The sequence below is a fragment of the Bubalus bubalis genome, chromosome 19 (assembly GCF_019923935.1).
Source record: "Bubalus bubalis isolate 160015118507 breed Murrah chromosome 19, NDDB_SH_1, whole genome shotgun sequence".
NCBI lineage: Eukaryota > Metazoa > Chordata > Mammalia > Artiodactyla > Bovidae > Bubalus > Bubalus bubalis.
Window position 1 is genome coordinate 62,839,146 of NC_059175.1, and position 16,360 is coordinate 62,855,505.

Genomic DNA, 16,360 nt, shown 5'->3' on the forward strand with positions numbered 1-16,360 from the left:
CATTTCCTCCTCCAGGGGATCTCCCAGATCCAGGGATCAACCCACAGTGAGTACAACTAATTCAATACCAACCTACACACATGGTAACTGCAAGGTGTTTCCTTCCACTCGACCCTTTTTTTCTGTTTCACTCTAACCTTCACTTGTTTTGTTCCCTGGAGAAAACCCCAACTGGCTTCTGAATGACCTTCTAAGCACCTGAGGGGGCGCCAGTCTGTGCCCACCCGGGCCTTCTCTGCATGACGCTGGCGAGGGCTCTGGGTGGAGCCAGGCCAGGATAATGCCAGGGGGCAGTGTGAAGATCACACCATTAATGCTGGTCTACTCAGCACTGTGGGAACACCCCAGTCAGTATAACCGAACAGCACAGAAGACAGCCCCCAGTCGTGTGCTGGATACTCATCTCTGAAGGGTCTCCACAAAGATTCACCCATTTAGACAGATGCAGCACTTAAATAAATTTAATAGGACCAAGTCCATATTCCTCAATGTTAAAGTAAATCTTGAGAACAAACCAAACGTTTAAAACTGTTAAAAACAGGTCCTACATTAAAAAAAAAAATTCAACTCAAACCCCTTCAATTAAGGCATTTGATGAATGTTATAGTGAATGTTTAACTTAAATAGCAGAATATAAAGGCTGTTTAGAGTTCCCTTTAGTATAACACATACAAAACCTTGTGAGATCATACCTCTACACCCTCATGTCTGCACACGTGAAACTATGGTCACCAAACAGCTACGGCTGTCACAGCAGCTACTACAGTGCCTGATACGGGACGGAGCAATAAATAGCTGTAGATGCAGCACAAGACACCCATTTATTTAGTCACAGTAGTGGATCTTGCTCCTCATTTTACTCTAAATTCTCTCTTTACTCTTCAGATTCTCCAGGCTTACGGATGTCATCAATCTTCAAAATCATTCTAACCATTTGTGTTGCAAGAGAGATCTGTTGCTTTTTGCCGATCAAAGTTTCTATGACGTGTTGATGTTTCATATCTGAAAAACACAAATTCATTCTTCTAAAACAGCATACAAACTTATCATTCTAAAACAGCATACTCCTATCATTAATGGAAAGTGAAAGTCGCTCAGTCGTGCCCGACTCTTTGGGACCCCACGGACTGTAACCCACCAGGCTCCTCTGTTCCTGGTTATTCTCCAGGCAAGAATAATGGAGAAGGCAGCCATAACCTCCTCCAGGGAATGTTCCCAACCCAGGAATTGAACCCAGGTTTTCTGTTTGAGCCACCAGGGAAGCCCATTATTATTAATACCTTGTTCCCATTTATGAATCAGAGTAAAACTTAAAAGACATACAACTTTGAAAACCACTAGTCTTGGTTATGTTTTCAGAAGAATACAATTTCATTACTTCCCAGGACGTTCTGGAATGTGGGCCTGGTTACTGGAGCACTGTGGAGGACAGGGCGCCCTCTTCAACGACAGGGTGAGTTTCTCAGTGACTTGCTAAAGAGGCAATCATTCAGCGACTTCTCACCCCACAAAGTTCCCTACGCTGTCAGTTAGTAAGCCCGAAGTAAGTGAGATTAGACAGTGCCTGATATGGCAAAAACCCAGACATTCAAGTTAAAGAAATGTAAATTGTCTGACAAGAAGTTGCTGCTGTTACTAAATCCTCATGTTGTTAACCTAAAATTCAGAACACACCTGTAGTTCTGAGTAAAAAAATAAGCCATCAGATTCTGTGGTCAGGATTGAGACCGAACCCCAGAGATGGCCCAACTAGTATGATCTGGGGATTCACCAGACCACCATCTCACATGCTAGGGTTGCGCCACCTTTTCAGCGATGAGTGACAGACGTGCTACAGAAGCACAGTACACACTCCGTTTATAAAACACCCTGTGATTTACGGGACGTGCCCACAGATCAGCGGTAAACTGAAAGTCAATTTCAGAGCTGTTTTATATGACATACAGAACCCACACTGACAGACATTTATGTAAAAGAAATGAGATGGGAATGATTTTCTACACTGGAAATCACCTTTGGAATAAATACTGCACTGCAGTTTTTTGTTGCAGCTTGCTAAGACCAGCATCCTAATAATTCCCCAGGTAATTGTATCAAACACTATAATTCAGGACCTGGGTACCTGAAGCGTGTTCAAAAATTTAAAAAGCCAGGACCAGTTCATGGTACACGCTATGCAGCAAGTAACTCCCGAGCCTAGGTCAGACCGCACCCAGCGCCTCACCATTGGTCCCCTTGTGCAGACAGTCGATCCCAAGGGCGGGGTTCACCTCCTTCACTTGTCTGGCCCTGACCTCGGTCATGGTCTGGATGGGGTTCATGCCGCTGTTCTCGGCCAGCGCCATGGGGATGACCTCCAGTGCGTCGGCGAAGGCGCGCATGGCATACTGCTCCAGGGTCGGGCACTGCGAGGGCACAGGGTTACGTCAGCGTACTTGACAGCACCCCCAGCAGCTCTTTGGGGACATTACAGAATGACACCCTTGGACAAGCTAACTCAGGACGAGTCCTCAGAACAGGCTGTCACATGAGTGCCGCTACAGGGCGAGGATGCAGAAGGTACACGTCGGGAAGTCAAGAAAGCCAGTCTTCCCGCCGCACCTTCAGTTACATCGTCTAAGCAATTCTCAATCCAAGGTAACACTAAAGTGTGCAGAGATCTGTGCCAAGGCTGCAGTCTGAAAAAGGCTGACACACACTGGCCTGTGGTAACCCATATCCACATCCTCAGGCACAAGATCAGCTCAGATCAAAGGCCCGGAGTCCAGCCCCCGCCACACACCATGCGGTTGGTCACACACCGAGGTCAGAGGCCTCACCTTGTCGGCCTCTTGGCTGACCGCCAGGGCGCAGGAGATCTCCGCGGCGCCCCCGCCATACACCACGCGGTTGTCCCGGATGAGGTTGCGGATGACACACAGAGCATCGTGAAGGGAACGCTTGGCCTCCTCGATGATCTGGGAAAGCGACGCTGCCCAAGTTAATGGTTCTATCTTCATTCTACTTTTCCTCCCTATAACGTACTTAGGGAAAACACTCCCACAATACCGGGCAGCCTAGGACTCACTCCAGGACATATGACCAAGTGGTGAAGGGGGTCAAACAAAAACAACAAAGCAAGTCTTACAATGAATCTTACTCATCGTGATGCGCCAGAAACCCATCCCTGGAGAGTGGAGAGCACACCCATGCTCTCTCAGGTCTCAGTTTCTACCTGAGACTGAGGAAAGGCAAGTGTGCCCTGTGGGCCCAACAGTGGAACATGGTCTTCAGGGTTTTACACTGTGACGCGACCTTATTTTTTATTTGGGGCGGGGTGGGCTGGTAGGGGAGAGGCCCGCACTGCATGGCCCGAGGGATCTTAGTTCCCTGACCAGAGATCGAGTCCAAGCCCCAGCAGTGCAAGAGCAGAGTCCTAACACTGGACTGCTAGGGAATTCCCGAGGTGTCCCTGCTTCTCCGAGAAAGATGACCCTGTCCCTCTTTAAGTGTCCCAGCTTAAATACATTATGTGAAAAGCCCAATCACATTCCAGAATCAGAAAAAATGCAGGACAAATAAGTGAGTCCTTACCATCTTATTTCCTCCTCTGATGAAAATGGTGACGGCTCTGGAGTTCTTACACTGCTCGATGACCAGCATCTTGTCTTTGGTGGTCCCAAACGAGATCTCTTTCACAAGACCTGCAAAGCCCAGCTTCTCAGCTGTGAGCTCTGAGAACCGAGGGACGATGCGGCCACCTGTGGCGATGGCGATCAACTAACGGGAGGAATGGAAAGACCAGCGTGGTGAGCAGGGAACTCTCAACACCAGACCACAGATGAGCCAAACATAACCCACGACCGCCATGCTCCCTAGAACCAATGTCCAGTGCAGCCCAAGAATCAAGGTCCAGCCCAACGCCTTGCTCAGGGAACAAGGTTCTGAAGGGCGGGCAACCTGCCACTATGACCCTGAACACATTCTCAGCTCTCCCCCTTCCCCTCCTGAGCCCATGAGGACCAACTAGGCTGTGTCTGTGGGGCCACAGACCATGTCTGGGCAGCTCTGAATGTTTATGAGGCTGACAGAGAAGTGCACAACCAGCCTGCCACATCAGAAGGCCAACCAGTCAGCAGTGAGAAAGGAAAGCACCTGAAAATGCCACGGAACACCAGAAACACGTGCACAAACAGCAAGAAAGATTCTAGCATTTTCCCCCCTTGCAACTCAACCTCTGGTCTGTGGAGCCTCAGCACAGTGTGGGAACCACAGCAGGGCGAGGTCACAAGGGCTTCGAGCAGAGATGCTCCGTGAGCTCAAGCCCTGCATGCAGTCTCCTTGCAGGTAGCCTCCTACCTCAATTTCAGGTCCTCCGACCCAGCGAACCGCTGGCAGGTCATTCTGGAGAAGTAAATGATTCGCTTCATCGTCAAAGCCCCACTGGCAAATAGCTAGGTTAGCACCAGTTTCTTTAATCTGGGAAAGAAATGCCACAATCACGTTAACAAAAGTATTTTTTGTGCTCTTCTATTGGAAAAAAGGTTGAAACCAAGGCGAGAAACATAGTTGGGTGTGTAGGTGGGAGCATTAAAGTACAGAAAAGAAAAAGAAATACACAAGTGGCTATGTTCTGTCAGCTCTAGTTAGTTTAAATCTCACTAGGAGATGTCTTAAGGCGCACCTGCCGGATCATCTCTTCAAACTTCTCCTTTTCGTACTTCTGAAGGGCTTTAAAATCTTCCACAGACGTCACATCCAGCTTATGCTTCGTCTTTGGTTTCGGTGGCTCAAATGGACATGTGAGGATTGCAATCTTAGCATCTTCCACTTGCTGCAGGAAGAGACAGAAACGTATGAACTACCTGGAGGGCTCAAGAGGGAAAAGCCCGATGCCATGGAGGCACGGCTCACCTTGGGCATCTGCGGGTGACTGAAGTCCTTGTCCACAATCACGCCCTTGATCAGCTTGGTGTCCTCCAGCCGCCCGCCCACCTTGCCTTCTACCTTGATGAGCTCGAAGTCAACGTCCCTGCGCTGCATGTCGGCCACGGTGAGGACGGCATTCACGGCGATCTCGGCCATTTGCCGGTGACAGCTGTTAACCCTGAGGGGGGACACAACACTGACCTTTCATGTCCACTCCACAGTGACTGCAGCCAGAAAGAACACGTGCTGCGAAACTCAGATGCCACGACAGTGTGACCCACAGGTATGTTACAGAACCAACCATGTTCAGGGTCCCCAGGGAAGAATGTCACCACTACCTGTGCTCTCAACAGTCTGGGAAGGGACGCTTAACTCGGTCCAGGGACCCCAAAGGGAATCATAAACTGGGATGGGAAAAAAATTGTTAATAACTGAAATGTACTATTTTTTTCCATTACGAATGTACATGAAGAGACCACTAACGTATGTCAAGAACCAAAAATTTACCAAGACCGCTACTTTGTAATACCACTAACACTTTCAAGCCAAAACAGAAGAGGAAAGAGATGAACCCACCAAGGAGAAGCCAATCTTATCTATGGGAAGTGCACCACTTAACATTTGAAGAGAGTGCTCGATAATTTCACATCTGGTTCTGAAAAAGCCACAAGGCAACTGCAGCCCTCCAAATACAGTGCCTGGAATCCTAAGTTACCTGGAAAAGAGAGCCAAGAAACCACAAATATTGTGTGTCCAAAGTAACTGACCAACAATGTTTCACCTTATGTTGAGTATATCTGGCCCTTGTTGGTCCATTTGAATGTCTATAGAAAAGATCTACGCATACCTGAGTTTTCTAAAGACTTGCAAATAAAGCTGAGTCAACCTAGAAAGCAGTAACACAGAATGTGTGCATTTCAAGAAAGGGTAAGGCCTTCTTTCCAGGAGAACCAGAGCGCTGTACTTGCAATAAAGGCCACCCGGGGCAGTCACCCCTGCCGAAGAGTGGTCTCGGCTCAGACCTGTGACAAGAGGACAGCTGGCACCACGGAGGACAGAAGGAAGCAGGCGTCTCTGCTGCACTTGCCCTGCCCTCTAAGTTGAGCCCATGTCGTCCTTTAGGGCACAAATTTAAATACTTCTCGAATTGATGTGGATTAAGACAAACCTAAAATGGACTGGAATGGGTGAATTTAACTCAGATGACCATTGTATCTACTACTGCGGGCAGGAATCCCTCAGAAGAAATGGAGTAGCCATCATGGTCAACAAAAGAGTCCAAAATGCAGTACTTGGATGCAATCTCAAAAACGACAGAATGATCTCTGTTTGTTTCCAAGGCAAACCATTCAATATCACAGTAATCCAAGTCTATGCCCCAACCAGGAACACTGAAGAAGCTGAAATTGAACGGTTCTATGAAGACCTACAAGACCTTTTAGAACTAACACCCAAAAAAGATGTCCTTTTCATTATAGGGGACTGGAATGCAAAAGTACGAAGTCAAGAAATACCTGGAGTAACAGGCAAATTTGGCCTTGGAATATGGAATGAAGCAGGGCAAAGACTAACAGTTTTGCCAAGAAAATGCACTGGTCATAGCAAACACCCTCTTACAACAACGTAAGAGAAGACTCTACACATGGACATCACCAGATGGTCAATACTGAAATCAGACTGATTATATTCTTTGCAGCCAAAGATGGAGAAGCTCTATACAGTCAACAAAAACAAGACTAGGAGCTGAACTGTGGCTCAGATCATGAACTCCTTATTACCAAATTCAGACTTAAATTGAAGAAAGTAGGGAAAACCACTAGACCATTCAGGTATGACCTAAATTAAATCCCTTATGATTATACAGTGGAAGTGAGAAATAGATTTAAGGGCCTAGATCTGATAGATAGAGTGCCTGATGAACTATGGAATGAGGTTTGTGACATTGTACGGGAGACAGGGATCAAGACCATCCCCATGGAAACGAAATGCAAAAAAGCAAAATGGCTGTCTGGGGAGGCCTTACAAATAGCTGTGAAAAGAAGAGAAGCAAAAAGCAAAGGAGAAAAGGAAAGATATAAGCATCTGAATGCAGAGTTCCAAAGCATAGCCAGAGATAAGAAAGCCTTCTTCAGTGATCAATGCAAAGACATAGAGGAAAACAACAGAATGGGAAAGACTAGAGATCTCTTCAAGAAAATTAGAGATACCAAGGGAACATTTCATGCAAAGATGGGCTTGATAAAGGACAGAAATGGTATGGACCTAACAGAAGCAGAAGATATTAAGAAGACGTGGCAAGAATACACAGAAGAACTGTACAAAAAAGAGCTTCATGACCCAGATAATCACGATGGTGTGATCACTGACCTAGAGCCAGACATCCTGGAATGTGAAGTCAAGTGGGCCTTAGAAAGCATCACTACGAACAAAGCTAGTGGAGGTGATGGAATTCCAGTTGAGCTGTTCCAAATCCTGAAAGATGATGCTGTGAAAGTGCTGCACTCAGTATGCCAGCAAATTTGGAAAACTCAGCAGTGGCTACAGGACTGGAAAAGGTCAGTTTTCATTCCAATCCCAAAGAAAGGCAATGCCAAAGAATGCTCAAACTACCGCACAATTGCACTCATCTCACACGCTAGTAAAGTAATGCTCAAAATTCTCCAAGCCAGGCTTCAGCAATATGTGAGCTGTGAACTTCCAGATGTTCAAGCTGGTTTTAGAAAAGGCAGAGGAACCAGAGATCAAATTGCCAACATCTGCTGGATCATGGAAAAAGCAAGAGAGGTCCAGAAAAACATCTATTTCTGCTTTATTGACTATGCCAAAGCCTTTGACTGTGTGGATCACAATAAACTGTGGAAAATTCTGAAAGAGATGGGAATACCAGACCACCTGACCTGCCTCTTGAGAAATTTGTATGCAGGTCAGGAAGCAACAGTTGGAACTGGACATGGACAACAGACTGACTCCAAATAGGAAAAGGAGTACGTTAAGGCTGTATATTGTCACCCTGCTTATTTAACTTCTATGCAGAGTACATCATGAGAAACGCTGGACTGGAAGAAACACAAGCTGGAATCAAGATTGCCGGGAGAAATATCAATAACCTCAGATATGCAGATGACACCACCCTTATGGCAGAAAGTGAAGAGGAACTCAAAAGCCTCTTGATGAAAGTCAAAGTGGAGAGTGAAAAAGTTGGCTTAAAGCTCAACATTCAGAAAACGAAGATCATGGCATCCGGTCCCATCACTTCATGGGAAATAGATGGGGAAACAGTGGAAACAGTGTCAGACTTTATTTTTTTGAGCTCCAAAATCACTGCAGATGGTGACTTCAGCCATGAAATTAAAAGACAGTTACTCTTTGGAAGGAAAGTTATGACCAACCCAGATAGCATATTCAAAAACAAAGACATTACTTTGCCAACAAAGGTTCGTCTAGTCAAGGCTATGCTTTTTCCTGTGGTCATATATGGATGTGAGAGTTGGACTGTGAAGAAGGCTGAGTGCTGAAGAATTGATGCTTTTGAACTGTGGTGTTGGAGAAGACTCTTGAGAGTCCCTTGGACTGCAAGGAGATCCAATAAGTCCATTCTGAAGGAGATCAGCCCTGGGATTTCTTTGGAAGGAATGATGCTAAAGCTGAAACTCCAGTACTCTGGCCACCTCATGTGAAGGGTTGACTCTTTGGAAAAGACTGTGATGCTGGGAGGGATTGGGGGCAGGAGGAGAAGGGGATGACAGAGGATGAGATGGCCGGATGGCATCACTGACTCGATGGATGTGAGTCTGGGTGAACTCCGGGAGTTGGTGATGGACAGGGAGGCCTGGTGTGGTGCGAGATTCATGGAGTCGCGAAGAGTCGGACACGACTGAGCGACTGAATTGAACTGAAGACAAACCGTGCAATAAGGTACCTTACATTAGGTTTTTATACTACATTTTAACAAGAGCCCTAAGTCTCCACTGTTGTTCAAGGTGTGTGTGTCCCATGGCTGAGGCGGCTGAGTCTCCAGGGGACAAGAGCTGTCTTGTGTCCTCAAGACTCAGCTCTAGGCCTGGCAAGTAATGAGCACTATGTAAATGTTAGCAACAGCCAGTTTAAGACAATTTCAAGACTGCCCCTTCATACTAAACTATAATTCTGGATTATTTGTTCCTTGTTGAATGAATAAGAAGAACCTCTCCATTAAAATGCTTCCTACTGTTGGTAAAAAGTGTTAGAAAAAGTGAGTACTTCCCACTCGTAGGACCTACCACCCTAGCCTATCCTGAGAAATAAAGAACTATATAGCTTACAAAAACTATCAAGGGGACTTAACCAAACCTGGAAATCCAGCCTCTAACAAAACCACAAAATGTCTATGTTTATATCTGCAGTAAAGAGCAAGTAAACCCGAATAACAAAACCAGAATGGAGCTCATTAAATCAGTATGAAGCCACCGTGGATAATTCTGAGCTGTCCTTAAGACCCAGCACACAACCACTGCCTCCTGCACGAACACGCCCTGCAGCCCCGCACTGTAACGCACACTTTGGAGCCCAGCGTGGTCTTCGCCGTCTGGATCAGGGGCTCAGTGTTCTTCATGTCGACAAGGACACTGTCGCTGATCTTGTCCAGGTGCTCAATAGCAATGCGGGCAGCCTGCTCATAGCCGTCGGCGATCCTGATGGGGTGAATGCCGCGGTCCAGCAGCTGCTCAGCCTCTTCCAACAGGGCGCCAGCCAGCACTGTGGACGAGACAGCACACCTGGCTCAGGAGACCGCTGGAACTCAAAACACATGAGATGCTGCCCTGGGAGCACCAAGGGTCCAGATTTAAGCTAGAAGGGTCTCAGAGGTGGAGGCCATCCCTAAAAATGGAGCATCGTGTTTTGGTTCTAACAGGTACCTCGCACAGATAGGTGGTCAACTCTCAGTGATGTACAGGACGCAAAGAATATAACATATAAACATTTTTATAAGGGAAAAAAACTTCCTGTTTCCTAGGCCAAGGATTTCTATTCAGTGAAATTTATGCTGGCATTATACAGTATTAAATAGAATTTGTTTACTATCCCTCCCATAACCTGTTGCCTTCCCCTCTCATTTTAGCATCACAAAAATAAGTTTGAATGCTGCTGCACTCCAAGTACATCCAGAACAGTGTTTGGTTCCCAATGAATGTATAAGATATTTGCTGAATAATTTAATTCAAATTTAAAATGCAGAAAAAATAACACTGAAGATATTCATCTCATCAATCCTCCCAAACTTAAAAAAATTTCAAACACTGAAAACAAATTTCAAGAGTACTATAATGAATACTAGTTTACTGATTAATATTTTGTTGCATTTGTTTTCTTTACATACGCTTGCTTTTTCTGTTCAATGATTTGAAAATTAGTTGCAAAAATCAGACATGTCACTCCTGAGTATTTTAACATTGAGCTCCTAAGGACAGGCACAGTCTCCTGCATCGCTGTAACAAAACTGTCACACTCAGGAAATCTTGACATTGGTAAGACACTAATACACGACCCACAAATGACCCCACGTGTCCCAAACATCCTTCAGAGCTGGGAAAAAGAAATCTGGCACCCACCCAGGTTTCACACATTTGAGCTGCTGTTGCTTCTCTTGAGCTCCCTGAATCTACATGAGCTGCCTAACTCGACTCCCCACCCCCTTCCTGTTCTTTTATATTGACCCTTTTGAAGCGCCTGGGCCATTTATCTTGTATCGTGTCCTTCCACATGGATTTGTCAGACTGTTTCCCCATGATGTGATTCAGAATAAACATTCAGCAAGTGTGTTAGGCCTGTAACATTCTTTGCGACCCCACAGACTGTAGCCCATCAGGCTCCTCTGCCCATGGAATTCTCCAGGCACGAATACTGGATTGGGTAGCCATTCTCTTTCTCAGGGGATCTTCCCGATCCAAGGATCAAATCCGGGTCTTCTGAACTGCAGGTGGATTCTTTAATGTCTGAGCAACCAAGAAAGCCCTTAATATTAAATAACTCCTCTCAAATGAGAAAGCACATTTTGCCTTTTCTTACCAACCACTCCTGTGGTTCCATCTCCGATCTCATCATCCTGTGATTTGGACAGTTCAACCATCAGCTTGGCGATCTGGTGGTCAACGTCCATCATGCTTAAGATGGTGGCGCCGTCATTGGTCACGGTCACGTCACCATCTTTATCCACCATCATCTTATCAAGCCCTAAGAGACAACCGTGTTTAAGAGGAGGGTTAAAAAAAAAAAAAAGAACCTACACTAAATCTATAAAACAGTTACCCTGACTTCTTGACCCAGTACCTATCTACGAGCTTATTACAAATAATTCAACATACATGAAGGAATATCTCCATGAATACCTTTTTAGATTGGCTAATCTAAAGCAAAACATTAGAACAATTTAATGATGTCTAAAACCAGAGAAATTGCAAAAAAAAATAGTAATTATGGAGCATCACTAAATGTAATATCACAAAATATAATGTTGCAAAAGACAATAGCTATGATTTGGAAAATGCTAACGAAATTATGTTAAGTGGAAAAAGCACCCGACCTAAATTTGGATGTAGCATGATGACTTTAACTGTGCTGAAGGTCTGGGACACACCCTAAACATCTGACCATATTAGGGGGAGGATGCCCCCCTCTGTCCCCTAACTTTCTGTAAACAGGTTGAATTGACTCTTTTATGTTATACAACTTTCCTGAAAAACACAGAATGTTAAGTCTCTTACCATTTGGTCCAAGCGATGTTTTCATTGTATTTGCTACAGCCTTTGCTGCCATTATATGAGACTAAATGAAAAAGAAAAAGCCAATATTCAAGTTAGACATAATTTTAAGTTAACAACATATAACTAATGGCTGTAAAACTCACTTATGACACAGCTTCTATTCTCTAGAAAAGGCAGCAGACAGGTCCACATCTGCCTGTGAAAACCGCACAACTCCTAGTGTTAGCAGACAATTCTTGTGTAAAACAACAGAACCAAGCGCTCTGTGTTCTCTCTATAACCCTCAACACATCTAATGAGGCAGGTTGTCCGGGCCTGTTTTACAGCCAAGAGCAGGGACAGTCTGACCCAAGAGGCCGTGCAGGACCGTACGAAGCTAACTCCACGTGAGGAGTCCAGCCGTCAACACACAACACCCTGAACTGTCACACCATGGTTTACTGCACACTCCTCTCCCCAAAGGTCCAGTAAGTACACAACCCACAACCAAGAATCACCCACTGAGGGGGTCAATCCTGAAAGTAACAGAAGCCCAAATGCATCCTTTTCCCTTTCCATACATAATTACGCTCATATTCCCTCCAAATACTTCGTTTCCTGTCTTCCTATTCCTGCCATCAACGACCTAACTGATCCACTACACCATACAGATTTCCAAGGTCTCTCATTCACCAATCCTTCACATTCATCCTCCATCCAGCCAAGTCATCCATTTTTTTCTGAACGTGTTGTTTTCCTCAGTCCCCTGCCCTTAAATGAATCACCAGTACTCCGACTCTCAAGTCTGTAAGCTCCAGGTTTTCTTCAAAGTCTGAGACCTTGCTCTGTGCCAGTGAGGGCGGCCAAGGCCTGCTCCCCAACATGCCCTCTGACCCCTGAAGCATTGATGCACTGAAGACCTCCGCTCATTAAATCCTGACAGTTTACAAAGCAGTTCAAATGCAATGTTCTGTGCGGCCTTCCCTTGTCACCCCGTCTCACAGGTTAACAAGACACAAAGTTCACTAGGTTTGTAAAAATACTGGTTATTCTTAAAATACATCTTTGACTGATAGGTCTACATGATGAAATATGTAAAGAATAATGACCGCAAACAGGTGGTTCTTAACCAGGGGCGAATGTGCCCCCAGGTGACATGTGGCAATGCCTGGAGACATCCCTGGTTATCACCATCAGGGAGGGGACTGCAGAGGGTGGAGGCCAGGTGCTGCTACGCATCCTGTACAGGACAGACCCCACAACAAAGCACGATCAGCCCCCAAGGCCGCGGAGCAGGCTTTAGACCACTGGCTGCAGAGTCAGACAAGGCGGGTCTGAACCCTGGTCCTGTTCTTTACTAGCTCTGGGGCCACATTTGTCTCTAAGACCTGTCTCAAGAGACTGAGGATCACAAAGATGTGGCAGAGGCAAAACCACCTGTGGCTTCTGTTATACAGGCATTTTGGGTGCATGTATTGGGTATTAGTTTCTCTGCTGGTTGCTTCCCATGAAAAACAGAACTGAACACGTAACACAAGTGGCTTGAGTACCTACCACTGGACAAAGCCTGGGTGACCACTTAAGTTACCCCATTTAATTCTTGTCCTCCGCTTGACAGGGATGTATTGCCCCCACTGGGAAAGGAGGTGTAACTTGCCCTAAGTCAAACAGCCCAGGACAGACCTGTAGCGCTTAATTTATGTAAAACCTCAAGACACTAAGGGACACCTCAGACCTGATGACATGGTCATATACACCAACTTCATGGATTCCACCCCAAATGCCACCTCCTCAGGTGCAGTTCTACTTAAATTGTTATTCTGTCCAAACGCCCTTCAATGGCTCCCTCCCATCCCTGAGGATAACATAGTCATGTCAAGGCGCTCAAGAACTTCCACCTGTGTGAACCCCTGCAACTTAGACTATGTTGCTAAAACCAGACTCTGCCTCCTCCTCCAAGGTGCCACGCGTTCTCCTGCTTTTGCTGTTCCTCTCCCTAGCAACTAGCTCTCTCCCGTTCACAACAGTGCTCCATCCCCGAAGGACAGCCAATCCTCTACCCAAAGTATTAAGGACCCTCTCTGACTTTTTACCAGCACGCACGCCCTCCCAAAGCTGGTGATTCAGGTCACACACTGCCTTGTACTACGGTTATTGGTGACCACTTTTCACTCTTGCAGTTGTATTTTCTTTCTTAAAAGTGTACGTTTTTCACTTTTACGAGACCACACCCAGAACACGCCATGTATAAAGGAACTCAAAAATGAAATTATGCTGTCAATGGATAAACCTTTAGGACGCCACGACGAAAATGACCCTCATTTCCTTTGAGGTCGTTGCAGGGACGCCGACAGCGTCCTAACCTGCCAGGTGACCTGAGAACAGCCCCCTTCATCCTACTGACGAAAACTCTGTTAGGAATGCCTGCAGGTTGGAGAAATCAGTGGGAACGCGCCTTCACCGCCTGAGAATTCAAGCCTCCCCACCCAACTCTGAAGAGCGCCCGCGGGACACCCGAACCCCCAAATGAGACTAAAGGCTTATACGTCGATTTTTCCCGGGCGCGGGGCGAGGGACTGGAGACCAGAGGGGGCTCCCTCAAGCTCCCCCCGGAGCACATGGCAGAACCCCTCAGACATTGCGCAGGCGCAGACCGGCTTCGGCCGCCTCCCCTCACCCCACCGCCAGTGCGTCCCGGGCCCGTTACCTTGAGGGCCTCAAGTCCCATAAGACGAGACTTGCGGTCCTGATCCTTGATGATGAGGAAAGGACGGCCATATTCATCGAAGGCGAGGGTCCCCACGGACGCCATGATGCGGCAGCAAGAGTTACACTCCCTCAACCAGCGGAGACCACGCCGGAACCCAGAGCCCGCCTTCCTCTCGCGGGAGGGCGCAAGAGCTCGCGCAGGCGCAGTGCAGGCCTCCCGAGACCTATTTCTCACTTGAGACTAGTTTAACGCCAGACAGTACCTTCTGGAAGCAACGGCCTTCGGAAACTTCTATCATCCAGGAAGCTGTGGGGGGGGGGGTGGAAGTTTGAAGACACGGATGGGAACTTTAGAATCCAAAAGCCAGGAATAGATGTAAATTATACATTCATTAAAGCTTTAATATTGACTGTTTCTTGATAGTGTTTCCCAACGAGGAGCTCATTTACTTAGAACATTATTTTCTCCCTCGTTCCTCTCCCGGCTCTGGGAAGGTGGTAGAATCCACTTCCGGTTTTCTAACTGCCGGAAATCTCGCGATGGATGGAGGAGGAGGTGAGGCCCGCTGCGGGCGGCGGGTTCTTTTGGGGCGCGAGCGCGGCGTCGGGCCCGGCGTGGGACTCGCGGTCAGTCCCCAAAGCAGCCCGTCCGAGTTGGGCGCGGCGGGGCGGGGATCCGCGGGGCCGGCTTCCGGGCTCGCGGCCTGGCGTTCGGTGCTCAGTGCTCGCGCCTGCGGTGCGTGCTTGTGCTTGGCCCTGGTTTCTGACCGCCCGGAGCTGTTCTCTAGAGCCTTACGGCGAATAACTCAGTTCGGCACGATATTCCGAGATGTGGGCCCTGGAGTCCCGCTGTCCCGGTTGGGGAATCACAGCTCCGCTTCTTTTTCTAGCTGCGTCTTTGGGGAAGTGACCTGTCTGCAGCAATGGCAGTAATAACACTGCTGCTGCTGCTGCTAAGTCACTTCAGTCGTGTCCGACTCTGTGCGACCCCATAGACGGCAGCTCACCAGGCTCCCCCGTCCCTGGGATTCTCCAGGCAAGAACACTGGAGTGGGCTGCCATCTCCTCCAGTGCATGAAAGTGAAAAGTGAAAGTGAAGTCGCTTAGTCGTGCGACCCCATGGACTGCAACTTTCCAGGCTCCTCCGTCCATGGGATTTTCCAGGCAAGAGTACTGGAGTGGGGTGCCATTGTCTTCTCCGAGTAATAGCGTCTCTCTTTACGGGTTCAGGAAGAACCGTGTCTGACCTTTGGCAAACTGTGTTTAATTTTGCACTGATACTTCGGTAACTAGCCCAGAGTTACGCAGCTCCTAAGAAGAAAATGGACCTGGCCTTGCACTGAATTTCCACCCCCTGAAGCCCGGAGTTGTGCTGCTTCTGAAAGTTTTTTTCTGGCAACCCTAGCTAAGTCCCAGGTCCTCTGAATCCCTCCAGCTGCTTTTTTCTAACGAGCGCTGATTACGACCTAATCATTTGTAGGCTTAAATTGATTTGTTGTGGGTTTCCAGCCTCAGCTGGTAAAGAATTCGCCTGCAATGCGGGAGGCCTGGGTTCGATCCCTGGGTTGGGAGGATCTCCTGGAGAAGGCAAAGGCTACTTACTCCAGTATTCTGGCCTGGAGAATTCCATGGACTCTAAAGACCATGGGGTCGCAAAGAGTCGGACATACGTATGTCCCCTCCCTCTTGAACTTCACACCTCGCCCCATCCCATCCCACCCTTGTAGGTTGTCTCGAGTACCGAGTTGAGCTCCCAGTATTATACAGCAGAAAAGTCTGCTTTCTTTAGAGACAAAGATTTGTGTTTGCTTAGGGCTAGAGGGGGTGGGGAGGATGAGGGTAATGGCTGAAGCATAAGGGTTCATCCTATGGAAGTAATGAAAAAGTTCTAAATTTAATTGGTGATGGATTTAAGGAATTGGCTCTTGTGACTGTGGAGGCCCATGCTTACTGAGTGCTCAGTGATCTCCAACTCTTTGTGACCCCATGGACTGTAGCCCACCAGGCTCCTCTGTCCATGGGAT

The 16,360-nt window shown here is 47.2% G+C and overlaps 2 protein-coding genes across 7 annotated transcripts in view; one reads left to right on the forward strand and one right to left on the reverse strand.

Moving 5' to 3' along the window:
• Positions 1 to 445: 445 nt before the first annotated feature.
• CCT5 (chaperonin containing TCP1 subunit 5) lies at positions 446 to 14,551 on the reverse strand. Its single transcript, XM_006061943.4, has 11 exons — positions 14,335 to 14,551; positions 11,649 to 11,709; positions 10,954 to 11,118; positions 9,444 to 9,642; positions 4,894 to 5,086; positions 4,664 to 4,813; positions 4,339 to 4,458; positions 3,574 to 3,759; positions 2,820 to 2,957; positions 2,225 to 2,405; positions 446 to 1,002 (listed from the first exon to the last, which is right to left on the reverse strand). The coding sequence occupies exons 1-11, from the start codon at positions 14,437 to 14,439 to the stop codon at positions 875 to 877; spliced, it is 1,626 nt and encodes a 541-aa protein (XP_006062005.1). The 5' UTR covers positions 14,440 to 14,551; the 3' UTR covers positions 446 to 874.
• Positions 14,552 to 14,697: 146 nt separating this feature from the next.
• The window catches only part of ATPSCKMT (ATP synthase c subunit lysine N-methyltransferase), a 77,839-nt gene continuing 76,176 nt past the window's right edge, over positions 14,698 to 16,360 (forward strand). For all 6 annotated transcript variants that reach the window (XM_044932626.2, XM_044932624.2, XM_044932628.2 and 3 more), the window contains exon 1: positions 14,698 to 14,892. In XM_044932626.2, coding sequence (XP_044788561.2) covers positions 14,877 to 14,892 — 16 coding nt within the window. In that variant the 5' untranslated portion in view covers positions 14,698 to 14,876. The remainder of the gene's footprint in view (positions 14,893 to 16,360) is intronic.